Source organism: Lolium perenne, chromosome 3 (genome assembly GCF_019359855.2).
Source record: "Lolium perenne isolate Kyuss_39 chromosome 3, Kyuss_2.0, whole genome shotgun sequence".
Lineage (NCBI taxonomy): Eukaryota > Viridiplantae > Streptophyta > Magnoliopsida > Poales > Poaceae > Lolium > Lolium perenne.
Genome location: NC_067246.2, coordinates 286,676,525 through 286,689,043, shown reverse-complemented (window position 1 = coordinate 286,689,043; position 12,519 = coordinate 286,676,525). Strand labels below are relative to the sequence as shown.

The following is a 12,519-nucleotide window of genomic DNA, read 5'->3' as shown; positions in this document are numbered from 1 at the left end:
CGGATCCGCGCGCTGCTCGTCACTGAGAGTGACGCGCACCTCCTCGATCGCCGTTTCGAGTGCGTCGCCACCCGTTGGCGGCGGCGGGATCGGCATGCCGCCTGCGCTCAGCCTCCAGCCTCCCGGCGCGCGGAAGTCCGGCGGCGCAGGGTAGCCCGCCGCGTGCAGGAGTCGCCCCTCCCATTGGTGGAGAGAGCGGCGGCCGAAGCCATTGTTGGCCGCACCGTCGTTCGCCATTGCTGGTTCCTTCGAGTTCGGGGATAATTTGGGGGAAGACGAGCGAGGAGGTGAATGCGGGGCAGCCGGGGTAGTTCGGCGATAAATAGCGGTAGGCGCGCATGAAACCGAGGCGACTGCATTAACTCGCCGCGTGGAAGCTACGCGTCCGGCGAATGCTGACCGGCGGCAGGCTTTTACAGCGCGCGAAAGACGATGCGATGAGGACGACGATCGGTGTCTCTCGCCGACAAGTTGGGGCCACCAGACGCGCGGGAACGTTTCGCGCGCTTTCGTTTCGTCCGGAGTCCCCGAGCGCTCCCCGGGGGGCCGGGGATGGCGTGGGCTCGCCGGATGGATGAAGGGCCAAATCTGGACTAAAACGAGAAACCGGGGGCGCGACTGGGCCGAATTACGCCGTCCGGATGGAAAAAACGCTCGCCGGGGGCCTCGACGGGGGCACGAGTGGAGATGCTCTTACGAATGGCAGCTACTCTAGTACATGGCTACATGCAACATAGTCATCCTCCGATCGACGCGGTACTATGCATCAGATGCGGATCTGGTTGGGGGTAGCTTTCACCCAAGTGCAGCAGCTAGCATATCCCAAAAGGCCGCAATCTAAAGGTATAATAGAGGCACCCTCATTGGGCACTCAGGTAAATTAGATTTAACTGGCCGTTCAATCATACCTCCGAGTGAATCTCGTCCGTTCATATGTTTTCACCGTGACAGTATAAAACGCCAGCCCACGGCGAAAAACTACCACTTGGGGTGAACCCTAGGACCAATCGCCGCCGCCGCCCGCCCGCCCCATGTCGCGTTCCTCTCCCCAATCCCCTTCTCGCGCTGCCCCGCCTCTCTCTCCTCCCCTCTCTCCTCGCTCTCCCCGGGTCGAGCTCCGTAGCCACCACTGCTGGGAGCAGCGCGCCGTCGCTCGCACCGCCATCGGGCGCCATGCCGTGAGACGGTGTTGGCCTGACCAGATGGCATGGAGATGGCAATAGGCGGCCGACCGGCCGATGGTCGGAGCAGTAGCAGAGGCATTGACCACCGAGACGGAGGAAGCTGGCCAGAACACGGATGGCCAGCGGCGGAGATCGTGTGAATGGAAGCGGAGTACTGGCGGGTCAGCGGTGGCCGGTAGAGGCAAGGGGATGAATCAGCTGGTGGCGAGGTGGAGCACAACGTGCTTGGGGACACCGGCAGGGGCATACGTGCAGAGGGCCAGCAGGCACGCACGAGCCAACAAGGTGCAGGCGCTGCGCGACCTAGAGAATGGGACATCCACCCTCTAGCAGCCGCCACCCTCTCGCAGGTAAAAATGAACTCCTCTCCCTGTTGATTTGATTCCTCTCTTCCACTCTTCTCTTTTTTATTTAATCCCCAGAACTTCTCATCTTTGTTGGTACATATGTGTTTTTAGAATGCCCACAAGTTGTTCGATAGAAATCCAACACTTTTGGCCCCTATGTGCCACTTGATTTACTTCAGTCCAGGTTGGTCGCTGATTTCTTGGCATGGCCATGAAGCCAAGTCACACAAACTTCATTTAGTTATTGAGAAATTTACGGTTTACACTGTACTTTGTGTTACATTTCTAGATTATTATGTGCTTATTCTCGCGGAGATGGCAGCAGACCGCTCATCCCGCCAGCGCGATGCGGTCCGCCGGATTCCTACCACTGCTGTGTGACGGCTGCCACGGCTGCACGGTGGCAGATGGTAGGAACTACGGCCTACTCGCGCGAGGTTGTTGCAAGGAGGAGCAAGGGAAGGAGCCACCACCATGCGCGGCGATGGATCCGGTTATCAACCCCGTCGCGCCATCGGTTCTCTTGTTCATCTTCTTAGAGGAGACAACAGGGCACATGGTATCCTCTCCACTCCCTCCTTCACCCGGAACACGCGTGCTAGCTTGTCTGGATTGGGCGTGCTAGCTTGCCTGATGGATCTTCCCTGTTAGATTTATTTTTTTCTTCGATTTAATGTTGATTTTTTATTTGGAGTTTGCAATTGGCAAAATGGATCAGCAGAACAGAGGAGGAGCATTTGCAGATAGCAAGCTGCGATGAGGAAGGGCAACAGAAAGCAGCCCAATCACATCAACAGCCACCACCATGTCTACTGTGATGTACTATTCTAAAATTTTAAAGCAAGTCATCTGTTCATATTTTTTATTTCTTGCTTTCTAAGCCTATGACCATATAGATTTTTTAACAAAAAAATTAGGTCAGCACCGGCATGGTTATGTTAATCGGCAACTTAACTTGTCTTACGTTGATCTTCATTTCAGCACCTGCATGGTCAGCGCAGTCAGACTCATCTGCCATGCAGGAACTGAGCACCATCGTTCGTGCTGGGGAGAAACAAACCATCATAAAAACAGCTATAAGTAAGGTATATGAACTTTGTAATTACCTGTTTACTGTTCTGAGAGGATTTTCTCATTGAACGATATACCTGTATCTACTGATAACAATCTGCTGTCTTGGCAGTTCTGTGTTACTATCCAGTTGCAATTCAATTTCCATCGAACAATATACAACTTTGGAATTGTCTTGGTATATTTTCTGGTATACTACCACCGTTTTGTGCATCTATTTATAGACTATTTTGATCAGGACGGCTAGGGGTGGATGCATAAATGACCTAGTGCTAGGTTGAATCGATGTTCTCGTCTTTCTTTTCTGTAAACCTGAGCCAAACTCGTTGGTTTATTTTTTCACTCACAATTATGTAACCTTCTAGATCATGTAGGAGTTCTGCACACATTTTTCTAATGTAGTTATTTGACTTAGACCGCTTTGGTGCAGCCAAAACAGTCCAGGGACGAATGGGCTATTATTTGGTATTTTTTTGACCAAGACTATTATTTGGTAGTATATCCTTTCTCTCTGATTTGAATGAGGAAATGGAGCTATTAGTCCAAATATCATTTTTCATGAGGTGTTCATGCTTTCATGGACGATTTTCCATGCTCTTCTTGGATTATGGGCATATGAACACGCACGGAATATATTGTGGTTAGTGTACATTTAATTATAGACTATTTTGATCTGGACGGCTAGGGAAAAAGAGAACCTGCTTATATGAGCAATGAATTATTTTACACAAGATGATTTTCCAGAGCACATCAAAATTGGGCTATGCATGTGAACAATCAATCTCAGTGTGTTTTATTTTCTGCATTCTGGATGTACTACTACAATATTCAAGGTGAGGTTACTGACTAACCAAACTAAAAGAGATGAGTTTGTTCTATTGAAGTTTCTTGTGCATTCTATTTTGGTGAAACAGTTACTATAAGAAGTTTTCTTCCTAAAACTAAAGTATATTGTTACGACGGATTATGTAACTACTTGACTTGGTTTTGTATTGACAGTTATGTACCTTGGTGCAAAAAACTGCAGCGGCCTTATTATTCAATGAAATATAACCAGGAGCTGCGGGGCGAGTTCAATGCCCACTGCCATTTAATGAAACGCAGGTGATGGGTTTTCTTTTTATGCTTTGTTTATCCATATATTTCTGGTCCCACTTTGGATCGCCTATTGTTGAATATTTTTTGATTACTGCTTTTTTAGTTTAACTAAAAACTTCATCTAATTATGGTTATTGACACTGGCTGTAGTAGTTGTTCAGTGTAATCTGATAGGCTTATCATGCATACTGCCACTTAACAAGCATTGCTTTCGAGTGTAATCTGAAAATTAAGATTGAAAGTAATATTGTTTCTCTTTGCTTGCGAGTGTAATCTTGTAGCGTTTGGTCATATGGGATAGGTATGAATTGATTAGCTGCTGTCAACTCTCATCATTATACACATGTATGGAATTTGTTGTCATCTTTTTTTTTTTTGCAGTGGCGTTACATCCACAATCACTGTGATAATCACTTGTATAAGGTGCATGAAGTCCAGCACTAACTGATCCTTTATCATTTAGGTAAACTAGGAGCCTGTCTGGATTTTGTAGAATGGATGGCGTGGCAAAACAGGCATCGAGAGGTATGTTGGCGCCCACACACTGATCGAGTATGCTTGCCGGTGTGGCAGCTCATAGGTGAGCATGACCTGCGTTCCTGATGTCCGCAGGTTTACACTTCCTTTGCAAAGTTGTCTCCATGCAAATGTATTGTCCAGGTTCAGATGCTTCTCTAATTTAGAGAACTTTCAGATGCTTTATTGCAAGCATTTGTTTCTTGATGTTTGTAAATATTCGTAACTGGCTGTTTCTTTTCTCCAGTTTGTTTTAACTTTGAGTCAGTGCCAGATAGAAATCATATTACTTGGTGCGCACACACTGCAATGGTCATGGTCTCTACTCGCAGCAGCTTCGGTGAGCATCAAATTACTCTTATCGTCCCATTCGAAACAAAATAAATGACACCTTTTCAACTGAGAAAATGTGCATTTCTTGAATGCGGCATGTAGTTGTGTTCATCTAGCTGGCATGACTTGGATTTATATTTTGAGTTATTGTGATGGTTGCTTCCTGGAGCAGTTTAATTTTGTAAATAGCTTGTAGTTCATACCATGGTGGAAAAATGGAAATTAAGAAAAAAAATCTTTGCAGGGTCTTGCTGAGATGGGGCAAACATTTATGTATATATATTCTTACTATGACGAGATGAACATTTGGACATTTTCTGAGTAATGTTACTATTGTTTGAAAAATGCATTCCTTTTTTTGTAAGGCTCTGTGTGCATCTCTTCCAACCAATTGCTGACTAGGTACTACCTTCTTCCTTTACTAAATCATCATATTTATTTTGTTTACCCTTTGGCACTTCAGTTTGTTGCACCATTCTCATCTCACAAGACATCTCGGTGATTTCACCCTCCGCAAAAACATGGAAAAGACTAATGTTTTTGTGCTAATAATCTGTACACACTTCCTTTTGGATCTCAGAGGACACCCTTTTCTTGATATTGAGAACACATACTTCTGTGTTTGTTTTTCTTTATCTGCTTAAATCTGGTTTGGACGTTATGTTCATGTAGAAACTTGTTTCCATGTTGCACATGTTATATGATTCATCCCTATCTAAGTAACCAAATCTACAAGATGCCTCGCAAATTTGGTGTACCACTGAGATTTGTTCTTCTTATTATCACCAAATATAACAATGGTCCTTCATAGGTGTTACCAAGTTTTTTCTCCAGCTATTAAGAATTGTAGGACTGACTATCTTACATTTTCTGTATCAGGATCGCTTCCTAATGAGCAATCAGGTGAGTAAGGTGACAAATATCAAACTAATGATGTCATGCAACACCGTTTACATACAATTTAGAGTTGTGGACCCGTGATGAGTAACTATGAAAAGATGTGTACACTCTTTGGATCTTTTTTAGAACAAAGGCAGTTCTAATGCACCTGTTTTTGCTAAGAACATGTACTCTCATTGGATGTTTGATGACTCCCTTTTTTTGTTGTAGCTATTAAGAATTGATTGAAACATGGTTGCCTATGTAAAAAATGCCATGTGACTTTTTGCTTGACTGCAAGATGTGGTTAATGTAAGATGGATAATTCCTGAAATATGAAGGATTGGTCGAGACATAGTAGGCCTAAAACTTTTATCTTGCCGAAACTTGTACATATATCTACTTCTTGAACTTTTATTTGCTTCTTGGAGATGATATTGGCTCTGAACGTATGATCAATAGAGTCATGTTGAAGGAAAGTTAATCAGTAGCAAGTTCTACAAAAAAAAAGGCTATCATTCACGCATATTTATCTATTATGACATTTTGATGTGTACTGTGAGCTACTCTTGACACGGCTTGTGGTGCCTGCTGTAACTACTGCTCCGTGGAACCCTGACGCAAACGTCCCTTTGGCCTGCTCACTAACTCCAGTGGTATGTCCATTGTGAGTTTTAATTTTGGTCCTTAGGTTGGAATTTTCCCATTGAAATTTTCCCTTTCGATGAATGCTTCTATTGTGTGTTTTATTTAAAATATAGAAAAGAATAGCTTATCTTTCAAAAATAATTGATCTTCCTGTTGTTCCATGTGGATCTTGATTGCTTTCTTTTCTTCTTGATTTTTAGAGTTCTTTCACTCTTCTTGCTGCACTCCTTAATTATTTAGGATGTTGTTATACAAACATTGTGTTTGACTCCATTTACACTTTGGGGCACTAGAGTTGAGGGCTCATGTTGCAAATGGTAGCTATATTCAGTTTTTGTATGCAACCACAAATAGATATATATTTTGTCACCTTTTTAACTCGGCCAGTTTATTGCTTTGCTTGCAGGTAAGGGATTCAGACCAGAAACGAGGGAGTTCTGATTTACATGATGTATTGCAGGGTATGTTGCTTCCCAAACTTATTAGTCATTTGGTTCGTACGCAGATCGCTTGGGCATGTGAAAACAATGTTAGCTTAACAGTTTTGGTTATAAACAAAATTTAATATAGAAATTGAGATATTATCTTTAAATTTTAAATTTTCATGTAAAATGATCATTTGACAAACCCCTCCACCACTGCCTCAAAAAATAAACTATATTATACATTATATAAAAGCGTGTCCTAATGACGCGCATTTAAATTTTTCAGTATTTAGTTTACGAACTGATGCAAAAAAAATATTGTGATTTACTGTGATGATATTGAAAATAGTTGAGGGTCCATTATGTCCTTATCTGACCAGATCATTGATTAAAGCATTCTTTCTTTCCAGAAAGCTACATACTTTGTTCTGCTTCCCTTTATTAAATCCTCATGTTTAGCTCGTTGCATGATTGCTCATGAATTATTAAATGATTATCGAAAAGTACTGATAGTTGGATAGGTTTCTGTGAGATGTTGAGCAATTGGTGTGGCCTTGTGTTCCATTTGTATTGCAGATTTGATAAATGATGTAATAGCCCTACAAACTTGGTTATGATGATTAGTGTTTTTCCTTGTATATTTTCCATTGGGACCATGGGAGTTGATTGGTCATCTCTAGATGTGTTAGTTCACGTATATACTCATCCCATTCTTCTTGCATATTCTATGTATATACCTTGTCTACTCTATTGATTAATGTAACTTCATTCATTTGTTTTCCAGGGTTTATTCTTTATAGGAAACTTCAATCTTCCTGCTCATTCTACTAATATGTATTGTTGTCATGTATTTGAGTTTTCCATTGCAATAAGGTTTTAAGGTGTTCATCTCTGAAGTACAACTATAGTTTAGATCGTCTTACTGCTACGTTATGTATGGTTTTTGTTACTAGCTGGTTCTATGTTATGGCACCTTCAGTAGTTTCTTTTATGTGTTTTCTGCTGTTCTGTAAAGAAGACTACCACTTATCTCATCCATCTTTTACCACTTACCGTTGTAACCAGCTCACTTAGTAATGCTCATGGTCTCTATATATTTAGCTTATCCATATGAGCGCAAAATTCAGTAGTTCGAGCAAACAGAAGAACAAAATTCAGAACACCACATTACTTTCTTTAGCTAAACAAGAAGAATTAAGAACTAATCGTTACAATCAGCTAGCACAAGTGAAGGAAATCTTCTGCTAACTGGAGCGAAAGGAACAAACCAGCTGGTAGCAGACCCACCTGGATACACCTCCAGTTATTCTCTGTCGGCTGCAACCTATTTGCCTCTGACAAACTCTGCTCCACCCAGGTCATCCTTGTAGCAGACCATCTTGATTCACTTCCTTGTGCTCTCTTCCCAGCTGCTAGCAAGGGCTTGCCTTTGACGTACTTCGCTCCACATGGCTAATAAGATCGGTGTGCCTATATCTGGATCGGCGGAATGCACCCACAGAACAGTGGTGCTCCCCGTATTCTCTACTTACCTTCTGCCGATTCTTTATTTTGACCACCTGCTTCTTCTCTTTTCTTCTCATTGTTTCAACCAGAAATGGTCCTTACTCTTTAGGAAAAAGAAGTACACAGGAAAACACTATTAGAAAATGTGAATGAAAAAAGAAACGGTCAGAATCGATAAGTGATGTACGAACCAAAACAGCTAGATCGCCACAAGCCATCAACATTGTCTGTTAACCAACCCAATGGGTAAAAGGGCCCAATATCATTGCTACTGGGAGCTTATATTACCTATCATCTTACTCCTAACAATTATTTAGATCAATCTCTGAACTATAACTCTTCCAATCTGGCACCCTGCAAACCATCAAACATAAACCCTGATGAAAATAACTCTAATTATGCATGCTAAAAAGTAACACCACGAACAAACCATAGGCAGATTATTTAGATGTTCCTTTTTTTGTTCCATTATAACTTATATTGCTCTTGAAAACCCATAGAGTATTAGTTATTGTAATATATTCCTCTACTCCGCGTTTGTTATTCCATTTGTTTTATCCTATTGACTTCATTTTGTAAAACCTAAAAACCATATTGTCATTTTTTCACCCGAGTTTCGACACCGTCATACAAACTCTTAATTTGTACGAATCCCACGGGATCGTGCGCCAAGGCGCACATCTAAATCTAGTGATAATGATAGATCGGCCCCGGCGGCCCAGTCGCGAACCACCGCCGTCCCACGAGCGCATCGTCTAGCTAGCTGCCTCATAGTCCCATGCAGATAACCGCGTTCCATCCAGGTAGGTGAGGCGTTGCTCCTGGCCGCGCGCGGGTTGGTAGGTACGGGGTCAAACCGAAGCATGCCGGTCACGGGCGCACGCACTGTGCGCCGACGGCGACGCTGAGCCCGGCGGAATCGGCAGCCGGCGACCAATCGATCTACGGTTGATTATGCACGGAGCGCCATTGATGGATAGAGTTGTTGCGAGCACCTACTATGCTAGTAGGTCGTGGGCTGCTACTCAACCGGAGCCTCCGCGCAGTCTCCCATCCTCGATCCGTTCCCGAACCAACCGCGCAGGCACAAAGCACTGCTTTCCTCTTCTCCTCTCCCCGCTACAGTGCTCACGAGAGGCGAAAAGGAGAAGCGGCCTTTCCCTTGTCTCGCCGCCGGCCGCCTCGGCGGCGAGAGAGTGGGGGAACCGCGGATCTGCGTTTCCGGCTTGTAGATAGTAGGGTTCTCGTGTCTGCCGGCGACGCTGTGATGGCGGAGGTGACGCCGACAAGAATAATAGTGCCTCAGCTCAATCCCCATTGCGGCGGCGCTCTCCATGGCGGCGTCGGAGAGCTGGAGGCCGTGTGTACCCATGGATCGGGTGGATCTATGGGTCTAGGGTTCCTGGGAGGGTTGGCGCGGCGACGGCGCCATCTCTCTCGTGGATTTTGTCCTCCTGCTTCGTCGCCGTGGCTGCGTCTACTCCAACGACGCCATGGAGCAGCGCCGGCATCAGATGCCGGCAGGCTCCAGAGGCTGGCTTGGCCGACGCGGGATTGGTGGTTGCGGATGGGCGACGCGGCGGTTTTCCATCGACCTTGTCGATTGTCTCCGGTGGCATGGCGACTCGGACGAGCTCGGGGCTCTTCCTGGCCGATGTTCCCCAAAGAAAGCAATCCCGTCGGGCGCGGCGGGTGCGGATAGAGGTCCACAAAGCAGCAGTGTCTGCGAGGGTGCTCCTCCGAGTCTTGGTGTGTGGGCTCCATCTCCTTCCCCTTCGGCGTCTCCGACGGCGGCGGTTGCAGGAGGTGCACGATGGTGTTCTGCACAGAGATCTTCAGGGTCTCTTTGTAATTTTCTGTTTTCGCAAGGTCTTTTGTGTAAAGTGTCGGCACAGCTGGTGTTCTGGGTGTTCATGATGTTTCTGCGTTGTAACCAACTGCTACTATAAATGGATGCGCGGTAACTTTTCTCAAAAAAAAAAAAAATCGGAGCCTCCGCAGACTAAGCGTAGCAGACGTACGGGTACGGGTGAACCTTCGTTACCTTTCCCATGTCGAGATCATACATGTACGCCTGTATGCGCGGAAATTCCAAGGAGGTGCAAAGTCGAATCGAAGGCGAGGTATGACACAAATTTTACAGTCTATCTCCATATTCTACGTGTAGCTCCTACTAGTAGAAAATAGGACTTTCGTCTAAAACACCTAGGAGCTTTAGTTCTGGTCAAATTATAAACCAGGACTAATGGTCAAATTAGTCCTGATTCATTTGGAACATTTAGTCCTGCTTGGAACATTTAGTCCCGGCTGCCTCCAGGGCGAAAGCCTTTAGTCCCGGGTATTACCAACTGGGATTAAAGAACTACCTTTAGTCCCGGTTCGTATTACTAACTGGGACTAAAGGCTTTCCACTTTTTTTTGCTCCCAACCATGGGCGGCGCCAGGGGCAGCGCCAGGGGTATGCCCCTGTATTCCCAGGCATACCCAAGATTTGGAGGAGAAAAAAATACGTATACATATTCGCTCCGTCAGAAACGCAAAAGAAGCCCATCTCGCTGCACTGTTCGCTCATTCGGTCCGTCGCTCGCATCGTACGCAGACGCGCAGACTGTCATTTGCCCCTTTCCTTCCTCTGTTCCTCAACCTAGACCAGGAGCCGCCAGCACGATGCAGATGCAGCCCGGAGCAGCTGATGGCCCCGCGGTGATGGCGGCGCCCCGCCAACCCGCGCCCCTCCCGTCCGCCCAGCCCCGCCCCAGTGTCCCCGAGCAGCACAGTCTGCAGGTACGGCCGCCTGCCTCGCCCCCAAATCCCCAATGACCCAATTTCGTTGCTTGACTTGCTTGTTGCTTCCTTAATTAGTTGCTTCATTGCTTCATTACCCACCGATTCCTCTTAATATCTTCAGATTTCCTAAGGGGCTAGACGACTGAGGCAAAAAAAAAATTTACTGCGGAGCTGGTGGGAATACCCACCACCATTTTCCTGGCACCGCCGCTGCTCCCAACGCATCCCTCCCCCCTCCTCGCTCGTGGATCATTTTTTTAGCTTTGTAAATACAAAAGAAAATAGTAGAAAATTTAAAAAATAAAATCTTTTGAGATACCTGTATGTTACCCAACCTGCTATTAGGGGAATTAACAATTTTGAATTTTGAATTTCTTTTTTCAAAGTAAGTTTAGAAAAAGGTAAAATGGTATTGACTTTTGCATACGATGTCGGGAAAAACGTATAATATATCAAAATGACCGTCTCAAAGAGTTACATCCGAATTCACGAGGGTTAACTTGATTGTTATTTTTTAGATTCTCAAAATTCCAAATAAAACTATGAAAGCAGGAAGATTTTAGTTTTTGCCGAAAATTCAGGATTTTATATTTTATATATATTTTAAAAATAAATTAATAATTGCTTCCTGCATAAAGATTACTATTACTTAACCATAAAGGTCAGCCAATTTTTAGATTTTCAAATTTGCAGGCCTTAGGTTTTCCAAAAAAAATTAAAAATTAAAAATTTATTGTTTATTTATTTATTCAAGATTATTATTACATCATTACTTTTGTTTATTAAAATAATTATTTGGAAATCAAACAATAAAAAAGTGTGACATCGTGACCGACATGTTAATAGGATTGAGTTGATACTAGTATCAATAACATGTGCGTGAAGCACTTGGAAGCTGGACGGAAAGGAAGTCGAAATTTAAGCGTGCTAGTGCTAGAGCAGTCTGAGGATGGGTGATCAAACGTGAAATTTGGCCACGAGTAAGTAATTTAACTAGAGATTAAGTGTAGTTAGAGACTAAACTTGTCAAATAATTGAAATACTAGAAATTCTAGAAAAACTAGAAAAAAGAGAGAGTGAAAAATAATTAGAAAAAAAATAAACGAAATAGTCTTTAGTTCCGGTTGGTGTTGCAAGTCGGGACTAAAGGTTCCTCATCCTGGCACGCGTTCGCACCTCACGTGAAAGATCTTTAGTTTCGGTTTGTATTACAAACCGGTCTTCAGTTCCATTGGGCAACCGAAACTAAAGCCCCAAACAAATCGAGACTAAATTCTTGTTTTCTACTAGTGTCGGCCTCTATTTTAAGTTTTCTCTCCGTACTATCGTTTTGTTTTCACAAGTCACATTCATTTTTTTAGGGGACAGAAGTCCAATTCGTCGATGCCGGGCAGGGTAACTGCACCTAGCTCATGGAGGATCACAAGGTCGTGACAGGAGAGCGCACGCGAGGGTACGTGTCCCTGCACCGCTTAATTTGAACTAGAGCAGTAGCTGGTCCAATGCATGCGCAATAGGATGGTCATGACAAGGCGAACGCACTGTGGCCAAGTCAATATGATGGTGGTATAAAGCAGACTCACGTCGGCCGACGCGCATGGGTGGACGGGTGGTGCCTTCTCGTGTCGTGCCCCGGCAGGAGAAGGTGGTCAGTTCTTCACTGGATTGCTAAAAGGTGGATGCGTACCATTGTCAACCGCGTAGGCATGCCTGTCCTCGGGTTTG

The 12,519-nt window shown here is 44.5% G+C and overlaps 1 protein-coding gene across 5 annotated transcripts; it reads left to right on the top strand.

The window, feature by feature from the left end:
* The first annotated feature begins 1,935 nt into the window (after window positions 1–1,935).
* On the top strand, window positions 1,936–7,397 carry LOC127344200 (uncharacterized). 5 transcript variants are annotated; one of them, XM_071828520.1, is made up of 8 exons: window positions 1,936–2,350; window positions 2,513–2,611; window positions 3,602–3,706; window positions 4,164–4,280; window positions 4,464–4,556; window positions 5,429–5,452; window positions 6,483–6,537; window positions 7,286–7,397. In XM_071828520.1, the coding sequence occupies exons 4-7, from the start codon at window positions 4,199–4,201 to the stop codon at window positions 6,515–6,517; spliced, it is 234 nt and encodes a 77-aa protein (XP_071684621.1). In that variant the 5' UTR covers window positions 1,936–2,350; window positions 2,513–2,611; window positions 3,602–3,706; window positions 4,164–4,198; the 3' UTR covers window positions 6,518–6,537; window positions 7,286–7,397. The 5 variants fall into 5 exon arrangements, 2 of the variants coding, with proteins under 2 accessions (XP_071684621.1, XP_051226379.2); XR_011756102.1 differs by lacking the exons at window positions 6,483–6,537; window positions 7,286–7,397 and having other exon boundaries at window positions 4,164–4,360; window positions 5,429–5,684; XM_051370419.2 differs by lacking the exons at window positions 1,936–2,350; window positions 2,513–2,611; window positions 3,602–3,706 and having other exon boundaries at window positions 3,715–4,280.
* The last annotated feature ends 5,122 nt before the right edge of the window (window positions 7,398–12,519 follow it).